Below are 26,809 nucleotides of genomic sequence, written 5' to 3'. Positions count from 1 at the left end.
TAGCAGTGATTGCACATGGAGTATGGTAGAAGCATTCACATTCACAGCCTTCCTTAATCTTACAGTGTATCACGCTCTGTTCCGGCGCTCTGAGGTATGGAGGTGACTAATACAGAGTCCTAGGCTTTTAGCTGCTCACAGTCGAACTGGGGATGATGATAACTCACGTTCACAAGCCTAGGACACATTCTGGGAAAGAACGCAAAATAGGTAGGTATTTCCAAAGTAGAGCTATGGTCGAACTGGAGAAATCTCGGAAGGCTTCTGGGAGGAGGTGGCAAGTTGGAGTGAAGCTAAAACAAAGGGAAGAATGTGAGCATACAGATATAGGGAGCAAGCAGTCCAGGCAGAGGGCCCTTCTTGAGCAAACCTGGATGCAGGAGTCTCCCTGCCAGTCTATCTTGGTTGGTTCCAGGTGGAGAGGCCTGGAAATGTTTCCTTGCTCTTCTGGGGACAGAAGAGGGAGCCACAGGGGCAAAGCCCTTGATATTCCACTGTGTCTTGCCCTCAATGGTTTGGGGAATTGTTGCGCCAGCTCGGGTCGTTACGTGTGTCTCTATCGCGGTGGTGGGTGTAGGCATGGGAGGGTGGTGGGGGTAATGGTACAATTATTCTACACAGTGTTCTTCCCTACCCAGGAACCAGATCAAAGAGAATTACAGTTTGCTTGCTTCTTTGATTTGGAAACCATGGGGGTTTGGGTATGACTGGACTTTGTACCAGCTGCCTCTTCTGCTCAGGCAGAGATGTCCAGGCCTCCCCGCTGTCACAGAACTGGCCCTTCCCAGGCAAGTTTGCTGGTAACTTTTTCTGAGGGTTTTCTCCTTTCCTTCTCTAAGGTGCCTCCAGAATTCAGAGTGGCTGCTCTTAGATCAACACATGCTCAAGGTGCATTACCCCAAATTCGGAGTGTCAGAAGACTGCCTGTACCTTAACATCTATGCGCCGGCCCACGCCCATGCAGGCTCCAAGCTCACTGTAAGGCTGCCTGCTGTGTGTTTGGGGCTCCAGCTTGCAAGACCTTGACCTGGGATCCAGGCAGGGCAGCTGCATGTCTGGAATTGGACCTACCCCCTGTTGTGTAAAAGGGAAATGTAATCACATCAACAATTTTAAAAAATCATTCTCGTGATAGATTCGGGTGATCAGTTTTTCTGATTGATTCTTTATTGGCAGTGACTTGACGTTTAATTTTTATTTTGTTTGTTTTTCCTCTCTGTTGCATATTTAGTGACCTGTAAACTTTCAGAAAAGACACTGCTTAAAAGGAGTCTGACATTTTTTAAGTTTGGGGAATCCTTTTTCAAAGACGATAGTTTTATCTTCCAACTTTTCTGTTTATAATGAAGACAGGTAATCATGTTAAGTGTTTCCTTTAAGAATATAAAATATCCCTGTGTCAGTGAGTGGGGGAAAGGCATATTATATTTTTCAGCCACACCCTCACACCCTCCTCTTTTCCCTATGCCTCTGCCAGGGGAAATTGGTTCTCTTGTATCATAACAGCAACGCCTATTAAGTGCTTGCTGTGTGCCAGGCACAGTACATCATCTCATTTAACTCCCATACTAACTCAGTGGGTAAGGATGATTTGGATCCATTCCACAGATGGAGAAGATGAGGCACAGGAAGGGCATAGCTAACTTGCTCAATGTTGTACACACAGTAGGCGCTAGATCCTGGCACCAAAGCCAGTGCTTTGTCTACCTCCCCTTTCCTCAGAGGCTTTCCTCTCTTTACCCGTCCCAAAGACTGTAACATCTAATATGACCTTAAGAAAGAGAATGGAAGGGATTTGTTATTAAATATATAAATAGAGGTAATGCCATTTAAATAACGTTTTATGTCCCCTGGTCCCAATTTTTCTAATCAATAAAGTTTGTACTCTTCCCTTATTTATTTGTTTGTTTGTTTGTTTATTTATTTTTGAGACAGCGTCTCAGTCTGTCGCCCAGGCTGGAGTGCAGTAGTGCAACCTCGGCCCACTACAACCTTTGCTACCCAGGCTCAAGCGATTCTTGTGCCTCAGCCTCCCGAGTAGCTGGGATTACAGGCACCTGCCACCACGCCCGGCTAATTTTTTGTTTAGTAGAGACAGGATTTCACCATATTGCCCAGAGTGGTCTCGAACTCCTGAGCTCAGGCAATCCACCCGCCTCAGCCTCCCAAAGTGCTGGGATTACAGATGTGAGCCACTGCACATGACTCTTCTTTCTCTTCTTTTTCTTCCTTTCTTCATCTTTCATCCTTTTTCCTCCTTCTCCTCCTCCTCTTCCTCCTTCCTCCTTCTTCTCCCTCCCTCCTCCTCTTTCTTCTCTTCCTTCTCTTTTTCTCCCCCTCCCCTCCCCGAACCCCTCCCCTCCCCTCCCCTCCCCTCCCCTCCTCTCCTCTCCTCTCCTCTCCTCTCTCTGAAAGTAGAGAGCTTCTCTGTATTTGCTCTTATACATGGCTTACAATGATTTCCATCTTCCTGTAGGTCACAGGCTCACTGGTATTTAGTGAACAATTTCTGAGCACTTGAAACTTGAAATGTGCTACCACTCACTATTCTATGAGCTTTAAATGCAGAATTTTGTTTAAACCTCATGATAACTTCATAAGTGAGATGCTTTCCTTCTTCACATCTTACAGATGAGAAAAATGAGCCTTAGGTTAAATAATCTGGCCAAGGTCACACAGATAGTCAGTGGCAGGGCTGGGAGTCAAACCCAGGCACTCAGGTGCCAGAGCCTACGTGCTTCACCCTGGGTCTTCTTCAAACAACAGGCCTCTCCCCTCCTCAGGTCTTGGTATGGTTCCCGGGGGGTGCCTTTCAGACTGGCTCAGCCTCCGTCTTTGATGGGTCCTCCCTGGCTGCCTACGAGGACGTGCTGGTTGTGATCGCCCAGTACTGGCTGGGAATATTTGGCTTCTTCAAGTGAGTCTCTCCCAGTGATTGACACCCCAGATCCCAAAGGGGCAGCTGTGTAGTAGCCATAGACAGAGTCTAGCAACCCAAGAAGGGGTGAGCCTTCCGTGACATTGAACAAAGCTGGCCCTAATTACTTTGGTAATTTTTGCAGCTGTAGCAGATAAATCCCCAAATTTTGGTGGCTTAAAACAATAAAAATCTCTTTCTCACTTGAGTAAAGTTTAATTAAGCTTCCCTGATTGACAGACATCCTTCCCCATGGTCAACCAGGGATCTTGAGCTCTGATATGGATTCTCTAGGGCCCTGGATCGTCTGCATTTGGTGGGTGGATGGAGAGAACATGGAGGAACATGCAAAGGAGGGTCTCCCGGCCCAGCCTGCAGGCGGCACTCACCGTTTCTGTTCACTCACCATTGGCAGAACTCAGTCACGTGGCCATATCCAGCTGCAAGCGAGCTGAGGCAATGTAGCCCCGCTGTGTGCCCTGGAAGACGAGGGCACTGTTTGTGTGAGCAGTTGGTGGTGTCTACCTGAGCCTCACCCCCAGCATCCTCGAATGCTCACCTGAGAATCATCACTCCATCACAGTGGCTTCCCTCCTCCAATCACGCCTGACATGTGCTGAGCACTCACTGAACCAGGCGCGGTGCTGTACACTTGCCATGCATTATTTCAACTCACCAGCAAAATAATCCTTCAAGGAAGGTTCTCTGCTGTTATTCTCATTTCACAGCTGGAAAATGGAGGCCCAGAGAGGTCAAGCAACTTCCCAGGGGTCACAAAACAGAGCTAGGTCTCTTGACCATTTCTATTATCCTGCCTGAAACACGGCAGGAGAAGTCATGAGCAGTGTCCAATGTAAGTAAAGAGGAGTAGTGAGAGGCGGGGCCAGGATCATGCCTGGGGGTCACAGCCACATTCTATGGGAAAAGCAGCAATGATTCTAAATGAATTCTGCCCTACAGAGGCTCCTGACTATGGGGGACATAATGCAGGGACAAAAATATCCACTTTCCAAGCAGGACGTGGTTAATTCTCCAAGTGAGATACCACGGGGCTGTGGAAACAGAGGAAGGAGCTGCAAGGAATCGGGGAGGCTTTGGGAGAGGGGTGGCATTGGAGCTGCACTCGAAGGATGTGGTTGGGTTTGAGGAGAAGGGGTTGAGAGAGCATGTGCTTGGCAAAGGGTGACACCTGTGCAAAGGCGAGGAAGTTGGAAGGGAGGTAGCAACACGTGGGGATGAAGCAATACTTTTGCAAACTGCACTGAGCCTGTAGCCCTGGGATGTGGCTCTGGGAGTGCTGGGCAGGCAGGACAGGCTGACGGGTGCCCTGACCAGGGCATTTACACTTCTGGCTGCTCTATACATTAGGATTCGGCATAAGATTCCTTTGGTAGAAAAGTTTTCAACAATTTTTTATTGTATCTAGTTTTGAGCATAGATTGAGAAAGCTACAGCAGGAGAAGGATATGGAAAGGCAAGGACAGGCCTGATAAGGAAAGGCCTTGAATGCCAGGCTGTACATAGAGTTTGGGCTTTATCTAATACAGATTGAGGGACCAGTAGTATCTTTCTCAGAGTAGTGTACCAGAAACCTCACTCCAGAGCAGAGTGGAGGCTGAGCCAGGGATGCCCAGCTGCATGTGGGGAGCCCCACTGGGAGGCACTGTCTTGATGCAGGCCATGGGGTGGTTGAACCACAAAAGCATTAGCTACATGTGTGTATGACGTGCTTATTGTCTGCCTGGCACTGTCAGGCTTCGCAACCATGTGGAGTGGGCACTATCATTATCCCCATTTTATATGTGAGAATCATTGAGGCAAAGCAGGTTAAGTGACTTGCCCAAGGCCACCCAGATAATAAGTGGCCAGGCTGTGAATCCTGTGCTAGAAGCAGAGATAGTAACCACTAAGGTATAATGCTTCTCAGGATAAACAGAGATGGAGAAACAGGGACCAGGGTGTGGGAGCCACAGTACAATGGAACATAGGTAGATGAAGGTAAAATTGGCAGGGCTTGACTCTTGATCAGATGCAGGGGCCTGGGGGAGAGAAGGTGCGGTCAGAGCCAGCTCAGTGGTCATGGAAAGAGGAAGGGACCCAGGGGGAGGAGCAGTTTGGGGACTGGGGAATGGAGGGGAGTAGAATGTGCCCCAGGATGGCGTGCATATATGGTGTGCACTGCATGCATGTTTTCGGTCTAGACACTTCTTTGGTTCTATGGCATTTCCACTTGCTTCATTTGTTCTCCCATTGATTCCATCCTGGGAAACATGCAATTGTGCAGGGGCAGCAGCATGGGAACATGAGATCCCAAATCTGCAGCTTTGTAGCTCTTGGGCAAGGGGGTTTAACCTCTCTGTGTCTGAATGAAAGAGTTGATATATACATTGGTCTCCTGAGAGCATGCTCACAGGTTTAGTGGCAGAGAGTTGGCATGAGCTGCTGCTGTGGAGAAAGGCAGTCTCTGCCCAAGCACTTGCCAGCAGAGAGGGAGCATGGGGTGGTGGGATAAACATCCCAGTCTCTCTCTAGCCCACCCTCATGGCACACAGGTGAGGCCTGGATGATGTCATTCCTAGAGGTCAGCTTTGGAGGGACAGGGCAGAGAAGGGTGGAGAGGACCCAAAGAAGCAAAGGGAGAAAAACCCAGCACCATCTACCTCATAGGTGTGAGGATTGTAGGAGTATTAGCCTTAAAGTCATTAGAACAGTGTCGGGTACATGTTGTAACTGCTATTATTGTTACTATACTATTAATTTAGTGGAAAATTCTGTGCTCAGGAAACTCTTGCTTTCTTGTACAGACCAACTCTCAGGAATGGATTCATGGATTCCAGACCAGCCTGGGCAACATAGGATTCCTAGATTCTGAGGAGTCTATGAATACTTGAAGTTACACCTACAATATTGTACGTGCATTTTTCTTGGGTGCATAGCTTTTGTCAAATTCTCAAAGAAATTCAAATCCCAGCAAAGTGTGAGAACTGAGCCTGGTTTTCCCAACTCCTCCAGTCCTGTAACTCTCAGTCCCCTCCCCACTGACACCTGCCCACAGCCTCTGCTGACAACTTCTGGGGCCGTGGGAAACACACCATGGTCGACTGAGAATTCTCACCCTGCCTCTTCTCCTCAGCACATGGGATCTGCATGCTCCGGGGAACTAGACCTTCAAGGACCAGGTGGCTGCTCTCTCCTGGGTCCAGAAGAACATCGAGTTCTTTGGTGGGGACCCCAGCTCTGTGACCATCTTTGGCGAGTCTGCGGGAGCCATAAGTGTTTCTGGCCTTGTGAGTTCTCTGCTTTGTGATTTGAATGAATCTCAGTACGGAAGGTTCCAACAATGATGATGATGAGTCACTAACATTTGATTGGTGCCTTCATGTTGAACAAACACTTTAATACACATTGTCTCCTACAAGCCACACAAACACATTGCGAGTTAGGGGCTCAGTCTCATCTCATGGACAAGACAGCCGCCACTGCGGAAGTTTAGATAAATCACCTAAGGTCACCTAGCGAGTAATAATTTCAGGAAAAATCCCTTATATTTGTGGAGGAGAAGCCCTAGTATTCAATTACCAGAGTGGCAATTACTTGTTTAATAGAAAACTCAGCTAAAGCATGAAATACCACAAGATGCATATAAATATTTTATTTTAATTTAAACCATAAAATGTACATGCTCTCGCCAACAGTTTGATACAGGGCCTTATGTTTGCAGAGTTGGTTTGCTGGCTCGAGTTCCAACACGGGTTATCTTGCATAAACTGCCTGCAAAATTCACTGTCCTCAAATTGCAGTTGCAATTTCTTTGCAGTGGCACAAACTTAAAGATGGCTGCAAAGTAGTCTGACTTTAGTGCATTTGGATTTTATACATTTCCTTTTACTTCTTTCTTGTCCACACGTAATTTGACAGCAATATATTCTTTTTTGAGACAAGATCTGATTCTGTTGCCCAGCTTGGCATGCAGTGGGGTGATCATAGTTCACTGCAGCTCAAACTCCTGGGCACAAGCAGTCATCCTGCCTCAGCCTCCCAAGGAGCTAGAACTACAGGCATGTGCCACCACGCCCAGCTAATTTTTATTTTTTTGTAAAAATGGAGTCTTGCTATATTGCCCAGGCTGGTCTTGAAATTCTGGGCTCAAGTGATCCTCTTGCTTTGTTTTCCCAAAGTGCTGGGATTATAGGCATGAGTCACTATGCCTGGCCAAACAGCAATATTTTTTAGCCATCCTTTATGAAGAAATTTTTTCCAGACATAATTTGATTTTCTTTTTACACACATAGTACATTTGTTCTCTTGATATTTCATTGATTATGTAATTACAATAACAAGTGCAACTGACAAAACATATTTGGAAGGAAACACACCTGATTCTTGACAAGAAACTAGTGAGAAACTGGCTAGAAAATGGTCCACTGGCTCAGAGTGGTTAGAATTTCCTTGGCATCAGTTGGGAGGTTAATTGCAGAAATCAGTGACGTGGTGATGCGTTAAGAGAGCTTCTGCTGTATAGCACTTGACAATATATGTGGTCTTTTAGCATCTTCAAAATTACCTTCTAAGGTGGATTATATTAACCTAACTTTTCATACATTATAACAGCCACTATTTCATGAGCGAAATTTGGCCAGACCCTCTATGAAGACTTCTATGTTTATTACTTGTCCTGCTCCTCACAACAGTTCTGTGATACTCACCTCCCCCTCCTTGAGCTGCACAGTCAGGGCTTTTGTCCTCTGAAATACTACCCCTACCAGGCCTCCATTGGAGATGAAAAACCTTCATTGAAAGTGAAAAAAAAAAATCTGATCTTTACTCCAGTTTTACAGGGGAGTGAACTGATGCTTAGAAATATTAAACAGCTTGTCTGAGGTTATCCAGCTGGGAAGTGAAGGAGCTAGAAATCATATGCCTGAATATTTGACATCAAAGTTCATGAAGAGCCAGGGGCTCAGAGAGGTTAAGTAAGTTACCCAAACCTTCACAGCTAGTCCTTCAACCCCCAAACCAGGGCTCTTTTCTCCTCTAAGCTTAGAGCTTTTAAGGAGGCTTCCTGGGAAGGTTTCTTTGAAGAGGGAAGAATGGTATGTGTGATCGGTGGGGAGTCCTCTGCTAACCTTTCCTGAGTCTTCTGTGTTCTCCCTCCAGATGCTGTCTCCCATGGCCGAAGGCTTATTCCACAAAGCCATCATGGAGAGTCAGGTGGCCATCATCCTTTACCTGAATGCCCAAGATTATGAGAAAGGTGAGGACGTACGTATACTGCTTCCTCTTCTCAGTTAGGAGAAAATGTGGTTGGGCACCTTCTCACCATGTGCTTGGCTTTCCTTAGTGACCATGCCCAAGGAACCTCGTGCTGGCCCAAGTGAACCTTGTTCCTCCATGAAAGGCCAGGTTCAACAGGAAATGGGTCTAGCTACACAAGGCCACACCACTGGTGTGCACGAGTGTGTGTCTGGTTCTTACGTTTTACCCATTATTCTTTGCTTGTGGTATATAACTCAGTCCCCTGTATTCTATACAGCTCTTCTTCTGTACCTACTCTACTCCACTGGGAATGGATACCCAGGGCACTACATTAAGAAAGATTCAGAGGCTGTTTCCAGCTCAGTGGGAAATAATACTGTGACTGATTAATGTTGTCTGGCATTGGACTGTAAGGGGCATCTATCCCACGATATTTCTCATCTGTCTCTTGTCTTAATTATCTACTAGATAGTGAGGCCCTAGAGACCAGGAGCTCTCTGTCCTTCAGGCCCCCCAGCATAATACCTGGTATATATCAGGCAGCCATAAATGTTCTGGATGAATGAGTTAACGAATGAGCTATTTCATGCAATGCATATTAATTAAGCACAGGGCTGTGGAGCCATCTCTTGAGTATTAATCATTTTAGTGGTAAATTTTCTTAAACATCTTATAGAAAGTAACAGTATATACCAAGAGCAGAAACAGAGCTATAAAATTATTAAAAAAAAAAACCTTCAATACATGGAAACATTGATTTGGTTACGTTCTCCATAAAGCTGCTTTCAGTTTGGACATAATTTATTCATTTGATATATGTCACTGAGTGCCCACTCTTTTCCCTGCTCTGTTAGAACTTTGAGATTTATCAGTGGAGAAAGCATATGCTAAACTTGAGGGCAATGTAATCTTTTTATCACCTGTCCATGGAGAAGATTAAATGCTGGAATCCATGGATAGGTTTTGGAGGTGGTCCCACAATTGTACCAGCCTCTACATGCTTGTGCATTTTCCCAGGGAGAGGGTCTGTAACTTTGATTGGATTCTCAAAGAATCATGACTCCTAGAAGATTAAGGACCACCACTTTCAGGGGATGAGTTCTACAAATATGGATGGTTCAGTGGCAAGGAAATCAGGTGTTCAGCAATGGGCTAGGCTTGGAAGGTGGAGAACATCGAGCTGATAGGAAATTAGATGAGGAAGGGATTTCTGGGGGCTGCAATACCCTGAAAGGACGTTGTGGAGGGCAGGACTTGGGCCTTAAAGAATGAGAAGGATTGGTATAGAGACAGAAAAAAAGACAGGCAGGACATTCCAGGCTGTGAGTGGGCCTGGGGCTTGGGCAGAGCTGACAAGCTGAGAATCTGATCTGGAGCCCGGCCTCTGCTGACAGCAGAGGAGCTTGCAAAGCTGCTCCTTGCTCTTGGTGTTTCTGTCTTCATTTAGTACCTCAAGGTTGGGCTTCTAGGCTCCGGAAGGGCCAAGTGGCAATGCAGCCAAGCTCACAGGACTGATCTCTTTGTGACCAGGAATCTTGATTCCATTCCACGGCCACAGACTGACAAAATCCCATCTCAGCTGTGGTGTTTGTTAAAGATGACAGGGAGGCCAAGCAAGAGAGTGAGGGTGATGCAGTGCCAGCCTGTCCGTCATGTGCACCTTCTGTTATAGGGGCGTGGGGCTAGGCAGGGGTAGCAGGATGGCCTCATATATGGAGCACCAGCCTGTGGCTGACTGGAGGACATTTTCCAGGTTTCATTTTTCTAGATGCTTTCAATATCATGTTCTAACCTGGTCCTCCACTGGAAATAGCTGCAGGTGGTGGCATGTTTCTGTGGGTACAATGCATCAGACTCTGAGGCCCTGCTGAGGTGCCTGAGGACAAAATCCTCCAAGGAGCTGCTGACCCTCAGCCAGGTGAGGAGAGTGGGTAGTTTGGGGAGCAGGGTTGCCCTTTGAATGGAGAGGTGGACAAATCCTACCCTTTTGTCATTTATTTGGATTTGAAACATGGAAAAAAGGAGGATTGGGGATACTTGGTAACAGTTGTAAACAAAAAAATACATGGGGGTAGAGAACCCTTGTAGATGATAGTTTAAGAAAATTGTTGGGGCAGGGGTGCAACTTAGCCTGGAGAAGCTTCAACAAAGTACAAGGCTTGTCTGTAAGTCCCTGAAGGCATCTCACTGGAGGGAGGGACCACACTTATTACATATGCTTCCAGAAGCTGAAGTCAAGATCAGGAGTTGGAAGTTCTATTAAGAAGTCATTTTAATTTGTGTAACTGAAAACTTTTCAAGACTTCCTTCAGAAGATGGTGAGATGCTCATCTCTCTGGGTATTCAAGCAAAATCTAGCTGACTACTGACAAACTTTCAATCACTGACAGTTAATTGGACTGGATGATCTGTTATGCCCCTTCCAATCTTGAGAGCCTTTGATGACAGTCTTTGAATGAACAAAATCATTATCTTTCAGATTTCAACATTTGCTAGTTATGTGGTGTGTACTGAGTGTCCACTGTGAGCCCTGCTAGACTCAGTGAAATGGATAAGTCCTGGACCTGATGTTCTGTGGAACTCTTTCATGTGCTCCTTTCTACCCAAATCCCAAAACAGAATCCTAAAGAAACCATGATTAGAGATGAGTTTTGCTTTCTGAGACCCAAAAAATATCCAGCCATGTTCAAGGCATTGTGTCTCAGGGAGACATCAGAGGAAGGTGTTCACACCAACCCTTACAGTCCTGGCCACTCCGCCTACCCCCATTTTTCCCTTTGCATTTGGCCAGTGGTTCTCAAACTTGAACATGCATCAGGATCTGGAGGACTGGCCAAAAGAAAGTTCATGGGCTACACCCCCATCCCAGAGTTTCTTAAATAGGAGACTGAATGGGCCTGAGAGTGTGCATTTCTAACAAATTCCCAGATGATGCTGATGCTGCTGGTCTAGGAACCACACTTTGAGAATCTCTGAGCTAGGTTGTATTAGCTTCTTCTCATGCTGCTAATAAAGACATACATGAGACTGTGTAATTTATAAAGGAAAGAGGTTTGATAAACTCACAGTTCCACATGGCTGGGGAGGTCTCACAATCATGGTGGAAGGCAAAGGAAGAGCAAAGCACATCTTACATGGTGGCGGCCAAAAAAAAAAAAAAAAGCTCAGGGAGCGTCTCTTTATAAAACCATCACACCTTGTCAGATTTATTTATTCACTATCATGCAAATAGCACAGGAAAGACCTGCCCCCATGATTCAATTACCTCCCACCGGGTCCCTCCACAACATGTGGAAATTATGAGAGCTACAATTTAAGATTTGGGTGGGGACACAGGCAAACCATATCACAAGCCATTGTTTTTCTTAGGTAGATATTATTCCCATTTAGCAGATGAGAAAATAAGGCACAGACAAATTTAGCCCCCTTGCCTAAGTAGGTGGCAGAGCTGCCAGGGACTGATATATTGAGCTGGGCCCATGGTGTTTCTTTTTACTTTTTAAGGGCATTTAAGCCAGTGTTAGACTGAGTTGGCTTTGCTTGGCCAGGATTTGGGACAGCAGATTTTGTGAACAGAAATAGCTGCTGATTTTTCTTTCTTCCTTACTACAGAAAACAAAGTCTTTCACTCTAGTGGTTGATGGTGCTTTCTTTCCTAATGAGCCTCTAGTTCTATTGTCTCAGAAAGCATTTAAAGCAATTCCTTCCATCATCGGAGTCAATAACCACGAGTGTGGCTTTCTGCTGTCTCTGGTAAGAATCCCGGCTGGCCATACTGCCCCTCCCTCAACCATGATACAGCTCTTGGTTTCAACAGCTGGGCATTTCCAAAGATGACACCAGGTGTAAGCGCTGGAGCCCACCAGTGCTTCCCTCTCTCTGAAAGAGAGGAAGTGAGGACCGGGCCAGTCACAGCAAGTGTCTGCCTTGCTCCTCATGTGATGAGGTTTAGGGTGGAAGAGACAACTATATAAAAAGGAAAGAGGAGATGGGTCCATTTGGTCTTTGTTCAAAAAATATCATGAATGATTGTTTCCAAAAAATGCAGTTACTATTTCAGAGGTGACATTCAAATAGGTTTGAAAAACTTCAGTCCTTTAAACTTTTCATGTCTAGCCTTGGTTCTGGCATTTTGACAGCCAAGAATGCTAAGGTTGTATAAGTTGCAAAATTGTTAAATCATTTTATTTATTCAACAAGTATGTACTGAGCATGTATTACAGGCTTATAAAAACAGACCAGTCGGCAGTGAGCATGGTGCCAGCTTACACTTTGGTGGAGAGAGAGAGAGAGACGACACATGAAGTTGAAAAGATGATTTTGGAGAGTGATAGACGATATGAAGGACACAATTGGGGAGAGAAGGTATCTTTAGGCAGGATAACAGGTCATGCAGAAAGCCTCCTTTGGGGAGAGATTGTTGAGCTGAGGCCCGGGTGCTGGGAAAGACTCACGATTTTTTGATTCTGTGGTTTAGAAAGACTCTCTTCATTGGAAATAAACTTGTCATTTGTCCTCAGAAGAGTAGAGGCTTCAAATTCCTAAAGCTGTTGAAGCTCATTTATTTAGACTGACCTCCTCATTTTAAGCTGGAGGAAATGGGGTTAAGAAATAAAGAGGTTTGTCAAATTATAAAGCTAGTTGATGGCTGTCTAGAACCAGAATCCTGAGTTCACTGAGTTGTGAAAGCATGTTCTGCCGTTGTTAATTTGACCTCCAGGGCAATGTTTTGAGGTGGGATTAGGGACTTTTTTCCTCAGGTTGCAGATGAGGCCACTGAATCACAGTTCATGCCTTAAGTAAGGCCTTTCAGTGATTTCTGGGTGTGTGTTAGAAAGAAGAAGGCAGGTGCTAGTGATGACAACCACCACTGTAACTACTGTAACCAGTTCCCCGGTGCCTTCCAGGGCCAACCACAGGTGATCCAAGCAACAACTTGAAAACAGGCATGATTATCCCTATTTTAAAGAAACCGAGGCTCAGAGCAGCTAAAGTGGCTTGCCAACATCTCCCAGCTCGTAAGGAGACAGTGGTGTATAATTTTTGTCCATTTAGGCTCTGCCTTTTATTTTATTTTGTTTTTGAGTGGACGTCTTGCTCTGTTGCTCAGGCTGGAGTGCAGTGGCACGATCTGGGCTCACTGCAACCTCTGTCTCCTGGGTTCAAGTGTTTCTTCTGCCTCAGCCTCAGGAGTAACTGGGATTACAGGCACCTGTCACCACACCCAGCTAATCCTTTTTTGTACTTTTAGTAGAGACAGGGTTTCACCATGTTGGTCGGGCTGGTTTCGAACTCCTGACCTCAAATGACCCACCCACCTCAGCCTCCCAAAGTGCTGGGATTACAGATGTGAGCCTGTGCTCAGCCTAGGCTCTGTCTTTAAATGCCGAGTTCTCTGCTTGCCTGCTGTGTGACATTAGGTGAGTTGCCTACCCTCTTTGACCCTCCATTTTTTCAACGGTGAAATAGGGCTAATCTTAGCACCTGCCTCGCAGGTATATATCAAACAGTCTGGCATAGAGTCAGTGCTCGGTAAACGCTATTATATTGGAATTATTCAAGTGACAGAATCTGCAGAGCTCAAAAGCCTGTGTGGGTGCTGAAATTCCATGTGAATTTGCAGTTAAACCTATTGCTAGCTGTTAGGAACCACAAGAAATCCCCCAGAAACAAATCCCAGCTCCTTAACGTACAGAGAAGGTTTTTAGTAGTTAAAATATGCTTACGGGTAACTTGAATGACTCTGAGGGTTCCCTGTGATTCCAGGAGACAGGTATGTTTAAGTATTGGCCCCAGCGATTCATTATCCCAAGATTTTCAGCAGAAAACGTACCAAGAAAATTCATTTGTCAGGTGGATAGTATTTCTGGCGCCTCATGTTTTAAAGCTGTAATTTTGCCAAAAAATGGTAATTTAACAAATAATCATGTGAATTGATTACTATGTACCAAGAACCATTGTAAGAGCTTTACAAACATCAACTCACTCAGTTCTCATCACTGCCCTGGCAGGGGGTACTTGTTGCAAACTCCATCTTACAGATGAGGAGCCTGAGGCAGGAAGAGTTGAGTCCCTTGCCAAGTTCACAGCTGGCAAGGGCAGCACAGGGAGCCTGTGTTCTCAGCCACTAGCCCCACTGCCACTGCCCCACCTCCCACTGTGGCTTCTCAGAGGCCTCACCTGCAAAGGTCTCTAGAAAGAGAACAACAAACACCAGTTTTGAGATTTTTCTGGCTTCTGTTTGAACTTGGTATCAAAGCCAAGTTGGAGCCTCTTAAGCAGTTAGGGCTGCCATAATAAAATAGCATAGACTGGGAGGCTTAAAAGACAGACATTCTTGTTCTCACAGTTCTGGGGGCTGGAAGTCCAAGACCAAGGTGTTGGTATCACTTTGTGTGTCTCAACTGTCCTTTCTCATAAGGACATCAGCCAGATTGGATTAGGGCCCACTCTAACAGCCTCATTTTAACATAACCACCCCTTTAAAAGTACTATTTACAAATGGTTGCATTCTGAAGTACAGGGGTTAAGGCTTCCATGTGTGAATTTTGAGGGGACCACAATTTAGCCTGTAATGGGAGCCTTTCAACAAGGTGGCCACTTGGGCCCCACAAGGCTGCAGGTGGAATGACAGGGAAAAGCTGCCTTTTATCAAAAGTGAGAAGAAGAAATTAACTGCCTGACCGGCACACAGAAGCCACTTCCACACGTGGCTGCCTGGGCTTGAGGGCTCCTGCCCTTCCCAGCTTCCGCTGTGAAAGTCGGGTGCCCAGGCCCTTGGGGAGATGGGTTTAACCTTCTGATGACCAGATAGCTCATGGAGGGCACTGCTTCTCTCCACAGAGGGAGGCTCCTGAGATCCTCAGTGGCTCCAACAAGTCCCTTGCCCTCCGTATGATATACAACATCCTTGTGAGTAGCTTGGGAGGCTGCAGTACTCCAGAGACACATGCACTTAACAAGTAGCCCTGGGTCACATTCAGTGGGAGGAGCTGGGGGCACAGACACTCCTCACTCACTCAGTCACTCAACAGACCTTTACTAAGTACAGGTGTATTAGTCCACTCTTGCAACAGCTATTGGGAAATACCTGAGACTGGGTAATTTATAAAGAAAAGAGACTTAAATGGCACATGGTTCTGCAGACTGTACAGGAAGCATGACACTGGCATCTGCTCAGTTTCTGGGGAGGCCTCAGGAAACTTACAAATATGATAGAAAGCAAAGAAGAAGAAGGCACATCTTACATGGCCAGAGCAGGAAGAAGAGAGAAACGGAGGAAGTGCCACACACTTTTAAACAACCAAATCTCATGAGAACTCTATTATGAGAACAGCACAAAAGGGATGGTGCTAACTATTCATGAGAAACCACCCCTATGATCCAATCACCTCCTACCAGGCCCCACCTCCACCATTAGGGATTACAATCCAACATGAGATTTGGTGAGAGACAGGGATTCAAACTGTATCACTAGGCCCACAATCCCTAATCCACAACCCCCAATCTGGAAGAGCTCCAAAAACCCAGAGGCTTTTTGTAACCCACCCAGCAGCCAAACTGGACCTTGACTGATTTGTGGCTCTCAGTCATTTTTGTTCCCACACATTCATTCATTTCATTTGTACCACTGTTGAGATGTTTCTCTGTGGATGCATTAATGTGGGTGTTGGGGTGTTGCCCCCACCCTGAGAATGTGTCATAACACGCAGCATAGGTGCTATATTACCTACCTACAGTTTGAAGAGCTCTGAATGCTGAAACACACACGGACTGGGGACCTGTATTCACTACACACCAGCCAGGCATTGGCCCAAGTTCTGGCAAGACCAGTCATTTATCATTCACTCACTCAGTTATTGTTTCATCACTAATTGATTCATTCACTGCACAAACCTATCAGTATCTGGTCTTACTCTAGACACTAGGATATGGAGATGGATTGCTTTGCTTCCTTTCTTTTCTCCTTTCGACATCTTCCTCTTTTCCGTAAACGTTTATTCAGTGTGGACTCAGTGCCAATGTTCTATTCACTTGTCCATGAAACATATGTTTAGTGAGAGTCCACATGCCCCTGCACTTCCCTGGGCACTGGGGTGCAATGTGGGGTGGACGGAGATGATTAGACCACTTCAGTACAGTACACATAAAGCCGAGGAATGACCAAGGCCCTGTGGTGCCCACAGGAGGGGACAGGAGGCTCCCTTGGGGAGAAGGGTTTGAAGGATTGATGGAGCTTGTCTGGTGATGAAAGGGGTGAGTGAAGAAACTGGGAAGAACCAAGAGGACCAACTGGGAGCAGAGGGGTGTGAAGAGATCAGCTGAGGGTTGGCTGCCGCAGGAGAGAATGCTTTCAGCTGTTATAAGCTATGTGATGAGCATAGGCTTCATTCTAAAGACTGAAAACAGAAGGAAGAAGGACCTTATTTGATTTCTGTTTTAGAAAAAGCCCTCTGAAACTGGGCATGGTGGCTCACACCTGCAGTCCAAACACTTTGGGAGGCCACAGCAGGAGGATTCCTTGAGCCCAGGAGTTCGAGACCAGCCTGGGAAACATAGGGAGAGCTTGTCTCTACAAAAAATAAAAAATTAGCCAGGCGTGGTGGTGTGCATCTGTGGTGCCAGCTACTTGGGAGGCCAAGGCCGGAGGGTTGTTGAGCCTGGGAGTTTGAGGCTGCAGTGAGTCATGATCTTGCCACTGTATTCCAGCCTGGGCAATAGAGCAAGAGACTCTGTCTCAAAAACAAGAAAAAAAAAAGAAAGAAAGAAGGAAAACAGAAAGAAACACTACAGGCAGGGATCCCTCACGCCCCCTTGGAGGGATGTTTGATGAGTTGCAGCTGTCTGATGATGAATTGGGACTAAGGTTTTGATATAAGTCACACAGTGGAATTCTCAGGTGGATTGGAGATGGCCTCATGGAGAACATGATCATTGATCTGAGCCTTAGGGGAGTGGGGAACAACTGAGCAGGAGGACATCTCAAGTAGAGTGGAAGTAGGTTGTGCAGGAAGATGCAAGAGGAATGGAAGGGCATGTGTCTCTCCTAGGCACGGTAGCATGCTAGGGGCTGCTTTTCAAACAGTAAGTAGTTCTCTGACACAGAAGGCATAGCCTTGCTCCAGAACCCTAGGACTTTTTACTCTGACTGTCCTATGGGGGCTCACCTGAGAATCTATACCCACCTTGGACACCTCCAGCACCATGGGGTCTGCTGGTCATATGATCAAAGAGACCGGGCACTTACACCATAGACTGGACCTGCTGTAGAGGCCTCCCTTGCTCTGGCCTGATTAAAAACCACCAGCCTCCTGAGCACCCGATAAACTAGTCCGAGCAGCACTCCCCAATGTGGTGTACACTGCCTCACCTCCAAATGCCAAAGAAACTTATCAAGGGTTGTGCTGCTGTCTTAGTGGTAGGGGTTTGAGCTGCAATACTTTTCCAGCATTTCCCAGAACACCAGATCCCTAAATCTTCATGAAATTTACCGTGCATTCTCTGCCATTTGTGCTTGGGGAAAGTTGAGAGGGAGAAGTCTAGGAGGCAGACTAATGCTGGATCAGAGAAGCATTGAATGTCCTATTAAGGCACTTAGCAATGGGGCTTGGGGGAACCAACAGGACTGAAGACCTGCTCTGGGCCAAGCAGCTTGCTTTTCTCTTCACATCTTATATAATCCTCTACATCCCTACAGATGAAGAAACTGAGGCTGCAAGAAACCAATAGCTAGGTAAGAGAATAGCTAAGGGCTGGAGGCAGCGCTGGTACTAGGAGCAGGGCTGGTTTCATGGATATGCCACCTGTGTAGTCACAGAGGACCTTGTTGATCAGAAGGGTCCTACATTTGGTATAATGCTCTGCTGCCACCATTTTGAAATTCTTAATGATTTTTGAGCAAGGAGCCTATGTTTTTACTTTGTGCTGAGCTCCACAGATGATGCAGCCAGTTCTGCCCAGGAGTGACTCATTCTGAGACATGAAAGACAGGCCTGTGGTCAGGAGCATGGGATTTGGATACAAATACACTTGCGAAAGAATCATGGTTCTTCCAGTTGGGCCCGACCACTTCACCTCTCTAAGCCTCAGTTTCTTAATCTGGGAAATGGGGCTAGTTTTGATACTTGTATCATAGGGTTGCTGTGTGGGTTAAATGAAGCAATGTGGGTAAACATTCAGAATCATACCTGTACAGGTGAGTGTTCAACGTGTTGGCCGTTGCAGTTGATCTGGATCTCCTATGACTATGATTTTTTTATAGCACGTCCCGCCTCAGTATTTGCACCTTGTGGCTAATGAATACTTCCATGACAAGCACTCCCTGACTGAAATCCGAGATAGTCTTCTGGACTTGCTTGGAGATGTGTTCTTTGTGGTCCCTGGGCTGATCACAGCTCAGTATCACCGAGGTGAGTCTCTGAGCACCCCGCTCCAGGGCCACAGCCCAGCGAGGCTGGTGGACACAGAGATCCTTGTTGTCTACTGACTGGCTACCTCCTCTGCCTCTGTTCCCTCATGGAGAGGGCGTTCCCAGGTGTGTCTGGATGGACCCATGCCATGGTGACCTGCACCATTCACCTGCCTTTCAGAGTTTGCGAATGTTGATCAGTTGTTGTTTCTGTTCCTTCCCCTTCCTCAGGACCATGTAGAAAATTCCCATCTCCCTATAATTTTCTGGGGGCATCCCCCCCAATTTTTTCTTTCTAGAAATGACTTCTCCAACATCTTAGCCATACATAGTAATGGAACAAACATCTTAGCTATAAGGAGTAATGGAACTCTTAAAGTAATATACTTTAAATCAACAATTTTAAAGGCAGCCAAATACTCCACCCATAACATTAGATTCCACATTCTTCTCAAGTGCACGTGCAACGTCTTTCAGAATAAATCATATGTTAGGTCACCAAACAAATCCCAATAAATGTAAAAGGATGGAAATCACGCAGAGTATCTTCCTCAACTACAAGGGAATGAAATTAGAAATAACAAAAGGAAATCTGGAAAATTCATAAATATTTATAAATAAAATGGCATACTCTATATTAAAATTTAAAAGTTATGGTTAAATATGCTTAATAAAAAATTACCATTTTAACCATTTTGAAGTGTACAGTTCAATGGCATTAAGTACATTCATATTGTTGTACAACCATCACCACTATACAACTTCAGAACTTTTTTATCATCCCAAACTGAAACTCAGAACCTATTAAAAATAACTCCCCACCTCTCCTTCCCCCAGACTCCAATAACCACCATTCTGCTTGCTGTCTCTATGACCGACTTTTTAGTTACATAGTGATTTTAGTTACTCAATGTAAATGGAATCACACAATATCTGTCATTTTGTCTGGCTCATTTCACTTAGCATAAGATCTCAGGGTTTCTATGTGTTGTTCTATACATCAGAATTTCCTCCTTTTTCAAGCCTGAATAATGTTCCTTTGTATGTCTATATCACATTTTGTTTATCCATTTATTCATTAACGTACATTCAGGTTGTTTCTACCTTTCAGCTATTGTGCAATGAACAATTGGCTATTGGCTAAGGTTGGCTATTGACTATAATGCTGCAATGAACACAGTTGTAGAAATATCTGTTCAAGTCCCTGTTTTCAGTTATTTGGGGTATACACCAGAGGTAGAATTGCTGGATCATATGTAACTCTATGTTTAATTTTTGGAAAAACTGTCATGTTGTTCTCCATTGTTCTGCACCATTTCACATTTCTACCAGAAATGCACAAGGATTGTAATTTTTTGACATCTTCACCAACATTTGTTATTTCCTGTTTTTGTTGTTTTTAAATAACAACTATTCTAATGGGTTTGAAGTAGTATCTCATTATGGTTTTGATTTGCATTTTCCTAATTATTAGAGATGTTGAGCATCTTTTCATGTGCTTATTGGACATCTGTATATATGCTTTTGGAGAAATGTGTATTCAAGACCCTTGCCCATTTTTCAGTTGAGTTGTTTTTTGTTGTTGAGTTTTAAGAGTTCCTTATATATTGTAGAATATTAATCCCTTATGAGATATAGGACTTGCAAGTATTTCCTCCCATCTGTGGGTGGCCTTCTTGCTCTGTTGATAATGTACAAAAATTGCGCAATAGTCTTAAATTTTGATGAAATATAATTTATCCACCTTTTTGTTGATTGTGCTTTTGGCGTCATAGCTAAGAATCTATTGCCAAATTCAAGGCTATGGAAATTTACCAGCGTATTTTCTTATAAGAGGTTTACAGTTTTAGTCTTACATTTAGGTCTTTGATCCATTTTGAGTTGATTTTTCTATATAGTATGAGGGAAGAATCTATCTTTATTATTTTTCCTGTGCTATATACTAGGTGGTTATAATTTTTTTTAAAAGAACAAGTGTGAAGGGTGTAGAGAAACCAAAACCCTCATACACTGCTGTTGGGAACATGAAACAGTGCAGCCACTGTGGAAAACCGTTGTGGCTGTTCCTCAAAAAGTTAAACATAGAGTTTCCATATAACCTAGCAAATCCAGTCCTAGGGGTGTACTCAAGATAATTGAAAACAGATGTTCAAACAAAAATTATATGTGAATGTTCATAGCACCCTTGTTCATAATAGGTCAAAATGGTAGCAACCTAAGTGTTCATCCACTGATGAATCGATAAACAAAATTCTATATATACTTACAATGGATTACCATTTTGCCATAAAAAGAAATGAAATGCGGATGCATGCTACAACACAGATGAGCTCTATAAACATTGTGCTAAGTGAAAGAAGTCAGGCACAAAGGGCCACATGTTGTATGATCCCATTTATATGAAATGTTCAGATTAGGCAAATCCATAGAGACAGAAAGTAGAATTGTGTTTTCCAGAGGCAGAGAAGAGGGGTTGATGGGGAGTGACTGTTTAATGGGTCTGGGGTTTCTGTTTGGGGTTATGAAAACGTTCTGGACTTAAATAGCGGTGATGGCTGCACAACATCCTAAATGTACTAAAAATCACTGAATTACATACTTTAAAATACAGTGGCAGATTTCACTTATGTACATTTTGCCTTAAAAATATGGCTAAGAAAATGAGAAGGCAAACCACAGACTGGAAGAAAATATTCATAATACAAGTATTTGGCAAAATAATCATATCCAGAATAGAAGAACTCTTACAATTCAGTAAAGAAAAGAAAGTATTTTACAATAATGGGTAGAAGACTTGAACTTGAAAAGACACCTCACAAAAAAGTTCCAAAGTCCATGAAAAGGTACCCAAAATAGTCATCAAAGAAATGGAAAATAAACTAAAATGAGGGAACCATTTCTATCTAGTGAAATGGCTAAAATAAAAATACAAACCATACCAAGATGAATTGCCAAGAATGTGGAATGTTCAGAATACTGAACATTCTCATGTACTTCTGGTGGAAAAGTAAAATGGTGCAACTCTAGAAAACTGGTAGCTTATTGAAAGCCAAACATACACCTATGCTGTTACTCGATCATTTTGCTCCTAGGCATTCACTGAAGACAGGTTAAGGTGTATGTCCTTACAAAAGACTTCTATAGACTGGGCATGGTGGCTCATGCCTGTAATCTCAGCACTTTGAGAGGTCAAGGTGGGTGGATCAGTTGGGGCCAGGAGTTTGACACCAGCCTGGGTAACATGGTGAAACACCATCTCTACAAAAAAAAAAAATACAAAAATTATCCAGGTGTGATGATGGGCATCTGTAGTCCCAGCCACTCGAGGGTGAGGACTGAGGTGGGAGAATTGCTTGAGCCTGGGAGGTTGAGACTGCAGTGAGCTGTGATTGCACCACTGCACTCCAGCCTGGGTGACAGAGTGAGACCCTGTCTCAATAAAAAAAAAAAAAAGAAAAAAGAAAAAAAGAAAAAAGACTTGTACGTGCACATTCACAGCAGCTTTAATCATATATTGGAAACAACCCAAATGTCTATCATAGATAACGGAGAAATAAACTGTGGTAAAATCATGCACTAGCATACTACGCAGTGATAAAAAGACATAAACTGTTGGTACACCTGATAACATGGATGAATCTCAAAAACATTAGGTTGAGCAGAAGCTATAGAGTACACAACAGAGTACATACTGTATTATTCCATTTGTGTGGAGTTCAAGAATAGGTGAAATGAATTGGTGATAGGAATGAGTATGGCTTTTTCTTGGGAGAGTGATTAGAAAGGGACCTTTCTGGGTGAAGGAAATTCTCTGTATCCTGACCGACTGGGTTGATGATTACATAAACACATTTGTAAAAGCTCCTCAAACTCTACACCTAAGATCTGTGCTTTGTGCTGTCCCTAAGTGGTACTTCAATTAAAGGAGAGAGAATAAGGGGAGAGGAAGCGGAGACAGTGAGTATAGGGCAACTGTATTCTGAGGTCTTCCTGGGAGGAATGCAGAGAAATGGGCCAAGTAATTGGAGGCAAAATGGAAACTGTGTGTGTGTGTGTGTGTGTGTGTGTGCACACCCATGTGTGTGCACCTGTGTGTGCTCATGCATGTGTTCCCATGTCTGCATGTGTACAGGCCCATGTGCGTTGGAAATTACAGAGCAAAGACCTTCAGTAGAAGACAAGTGAAGGAATGTAAGATGAATATGCATGGATTGTCTTGAAAGCCAGAAATTAGCCTTTTTTTGCTGGTCTCCAGATGATTGAATCAGGGTCAATGAGAGAAAGTCCCAACAAGGTAGATCTTGGTTGAATAGAGAGGACTCTTTTTGAGAAGTAGAACTATTGCCTTCTCAGACGTGAGCGATTCATCACTAGGGATGTGAGCACTGCTGTAGCAGAAAATTCCAGCCTCAAGTGAGGAAGGGGGAAGTGAGGCTGGCTTAGGTAGCCTCTTGTCTCTGAGCTGTCCCACCCCTGGATCTATACATCCAAGACTTGATAGGTGGGGATGCAGAGGCAGCCCCCTGCTCCACGCTGCATGCATGCCTGACCCTCCCTGACCCTTTGTCAGATGCTGGAGCACCTGTCTACTTCTACGAGTTTTGGCACCGGCCCCAGTGCTTTGAAGACATGAAGCCAGCTTTTGTCAAAGCCGATCACGCTGATGAAGTCTGCTTTGTGTTCGGTGGTGCCTTCCTGAAGGGTGACATTGTTATGTTCGGTAAGGGACTGGCCACTCCCCACAGTTCACATGAAGCCCTCTGCTTACCCCACCTCTGTGCAAGAGCCCGGAGGACTTCAGGGTTGGCATTTAATCACCTCTCTGGTTTACAGGCAGACATAACCTTTCTCTGGAAAATGCCCTTACTTCTATTTTTAGAAGCCAAGATGAAAAAGTGCTGTGACAGTTGCTTGATGAGGGCTTCTCTTTGTACTGAAACCTGAAGGTGTGGCCACTTCAGGGCACTCGAGCAATCTAAATAATTTTTTAAAAAAATATATTAGAACCATTTTCTTCCTTTTCTTTGACCACTGGTCTTACCCTCACTCCCCTTCCCAGAAATCCCATGAGGCCATAACCTGGGGCTTTAGGAGGCAAGGACCATGTTTTTCATAATTCCAGCTCAAAGTGGTCTGCACCCAGATGAGTTTGTGTAAATGCTTGTGAACTGTTACTTGTGATGTTAGCTCACTTATTCTTAAATTTATGACATATTTTGTGCCTAAAATAAACCAACCAGATGAGGTTATCAGTAGAAAAAAAAATTACAGGGAAAATTACACACAGGAGTAATCACTAAAATATTTAGTTTAAAACATTACAAATACAGGCTCTTAACTTATTCACACTGGCCTCTTGACCACAAGGACAGAATGTCCTATATAGAGTGTGTTTGTGCACTGTGGTTTATTCATTACTTCAGTTTTTCATTCTCATCTTACAACACAGACAATAATAGAATTTCCTCCTAGGTTGTCATAAGGATTAAATGAAATAAGCCCCATAAAGTATAGAGTGAATACCTAATAAACATCACTGTTATTACTGGTCAGCCATTCCCGAGGCCATTCTATGTAATGGTACATGGACTCCCTAAACTGGAAAAAGTGAACAACATATGTATCAAAGGGTTAAATTCCTTGATGTCTAAAGAGCTCCTCAAATTAATAAGAAAACAACAACCTAATTGAAAACTGGGTAACAGATATGAACAGTTTATGGAAAAAGAAACACAACCTCCCTCATAACAAGAGAACTGCAGACCAACCTTAGCTGAGGAATTATTTTTCATGAATCAAGGTTGGAAAAAACAAAGCACTTAAAATAATGTATTCAAGCAGGTGTGAGAAACAATTTTATACATTAATAGAGAAGTCTGTTGACATTTAAAATGCATGTAAGGCTGGGCATGGTGGCTCACACCTGTAATCCCAGCACTTTGGGAGTCCGAGGTGGGAGGATTGCTTGAGTCCAGGAGTTCCAGACCAGGTTGGGCAACATAGTAAGGCCCCCTCTCTACAAAAAAATTAATAAATAAACAAAATGAGCCAGGCATGGTGGAACATACCTGTAGTCCCAGCTATTCAGGGGGCCGAGGTGGGAGAATCACCTCAGCCCAAGAGTTCGAGGCTGCAGTGAGCTGTGATCATGCCCCTGCACTCCAGTCTGGGCAACAGAGTGAGACTCTTTCTCAAAAATTGTTTTTATTTTCATAAAATAAAAAAATGCATGTAGTCTTTGCCAGGTGTGGCGGCTCACGCCCATGATGTCAGCACTTTGGGAGGCTGAGGCAGGAAGAATTGCTTGAGTCCAGGATTTGGAGGTTGCTGTGAGCTATGATCATGACACTGCACTTCAGCTTGGGTGAAAGAGTGAGACTCCATCTTTATAGAAATAAATAACCTAGAATAAAATGCATGTAGTTTTTAGCCTGGGAATTCTACTTCTAGAGTTTTTGTGTAATAATACTTCCACATGTGCAAAAGTATATGTGCACACTAAAATATTGCTTTTACTAGCAAAAGATTGGAAACATGACACATAAATTATAATTATATAGAATTGCATATAAATATATATTTATATAGTACATGTTCATAAAACAACAAATGGCAGTTTAATAGGTGACAAGTCCTATACATGAGATAATTTTAATAGAAAGAGCAATATGTAGAATATGTATCCAGTCTACTGCCAGATGTGTAGAAAGGCATCTGCTTACGCCTTGGTACCCGCAGAGCCTGTCTTTGGGAAGGTGCCTCTGAGGCTCATCACTGGGTGTCTGGAGGGAAGAGATGAAAGGGAAACGTTTTCATTGTGTATTAGATGCTTTTTCTGCATTTTGGACTTTGCACTTTTTAAATAAAGAAATACAGAAAGTAATTGTAAAAATGTGTGTGGGAGGAGGGAGGTAGAGGGAGAGAGAAAAGGAAAAGAGAGGAAAGAGAGAGAGAAGGATGAGAGAGAGAAAAGAAAGAGAAGGGAGAGAGAGGGAGAGGGGAAAAAGAGAGAGGGAGAGAGGGAGGAGAGATGGAAGAGAGAGATGGGGTGAGAGAAAAGAGAGAAGGAGGGAGAGCAAAAGAGAAGGAAGAGAGGGAAGGAAGAGAAAGAGGGAAGGAAGAAAGGAGGAGAGAGAGGGAGAGAGAGAAGAGAAAGAGAAAAGGAAGAGAGAGAAGAGAAAGATGGGGGGAGAGAAGGAAGAGAGGAGGGAGAGAGAGGGAGAGGAAGAGAGAAGGAAATGAGAGCGAAGACAGAGAGAGGGAGAGAGAGAAAGAATAGAGATAGAAGTAGAGAAAGAAGAGGGTGGGGGAAAACAGAAAGAGACAGAGAGAGGGAGCAAGTTGGTCTGTGTCCCCAGGGAACCTGCGGCCTCATGGGACTGTCTGCAGGAGCATGGGGTGGACAGGGAAGATGTGTGTTCAGCTTCCACCATTTGGAAGCCACGGTTCCTTGGGAAGGTCCCAGTTGCTCTGAGCCTCGGTATCTGCATGTATAAAATGGGTACAGCGACTTGGTAGGTTTGTAAGGATCCAATGGGAGAAGGGGTGTGAAAGGGATTCATCAAATATAAGGCACTCAGGGCTTCCCCAGCCTCGCTGAGAACCTCAGCGTTTTGTGATTATCTTCTTCAGAAGGAGCCACAGAGGAGGAGAAGTTGCTGAGCCAGAAGATGATGAAATACTGGGCTAACTTCGCTCGAACCGGGTAAGTAAACCTCCCAGTCTCCCCCATGCCAGGGCCTGCGGTGTGAGGAGGAAAATCTCACCCCTGTTTCTGCTCTCCCTTCCAGGAATCCTAATGGGGACGACCTGCCCCTGTGGCCGGCCTATAATCTGACAGAGCAGTACCTGCAGCTGGACTCAAACATGAGCCTCGGACAGAAACTCAAAGAGCAGCGGGTGCAGGTTTGGACCAGCACCATCCCCCTGATCCTGTCCGCCTCCGACACGCTTCACAGTCCTCTTTCCTCAGTAACCTTCCTCTCTCTCCTCCAGCCTTTCTTTTTCTCTTGTGCTCCTTGAGAAGTTATCTCTCTGTGATTTTGGTTTTCCTCCTCCTCCTGCAGTTTTTCCCGTGATCATTAGCTTCTTTCCGAGTTCAGCTGCTTTCTATGGGGATCTTTGCAGAACAAGCCGCTTTCGCTGATATTTTATGGACTTAGGAATGATCTTTATGGAATTCTTTTCAACATCAAAAAATGCCATTTGTCTTGGAAGGCAACAAGATT

The 26,809-nt window shown here is 44.5% G+C and overlaps 1 protein-coding gene across 1 annotated transcript in view; it reads left to right on the top strand.

The window, feature by feature from the left end:
- The window catches only part of CES5A (carboxylesterase 5A), a 111,985-nt gene extending 85,382 nt beyond the window's left edge, over positions 1–26,603 (top strand). Inside the window, 11 exon segments of the mRNA XM_064383084.1 lie at positions 840–978; positions 2,784–2,917; positions 6,051–6,204; positions 8,075–8,179; positions 9,987–10,091; positions 11,786–11,926; positions 15,017–15,085; positions 18,435–18,582; positions 23,152–23,301; positions 26,214–26,286; positions 26,372–26,603. Of these exon segments, the coding sequence (XP_064239154.1) occupies positions 840–978; positions 2,784–2,917; positions 6,051–6,204; positions 8,075–8,179; positions 9,987–10,091; positions 11,786–11,926; positions 15,017–15,085; positions 18,435–18,582; positions 23,152–23,301; positions 26,214–26,286; positions 26,372–26,603 (1,450 nt within the window).
- Positions 26,604–26,809: the final 206 nt, after the last annotated feature.

The sequence above is a fragment of the Aotus nancymaae genome, unplaced genomic scaffold, assembly GCF_030222135.1.
Source record: "Aotus nancymaae isolate 86718 unplaced genomic scaffold, 86718_ANA_hifiasm-v0.15.2.pri h1tg000030l, whole genome shotgun sequence".
NCBI lineage: Eukaryota > Metazoa > Chordata > Mammalia > Primates > Aotidae > Aotus > Aotus nancymaae.
The sequence above is the reverse complement of the archived record's forward strand: the minus strand, read 5'-3'. Positions and strand labels throughout refer to the sequence as shown.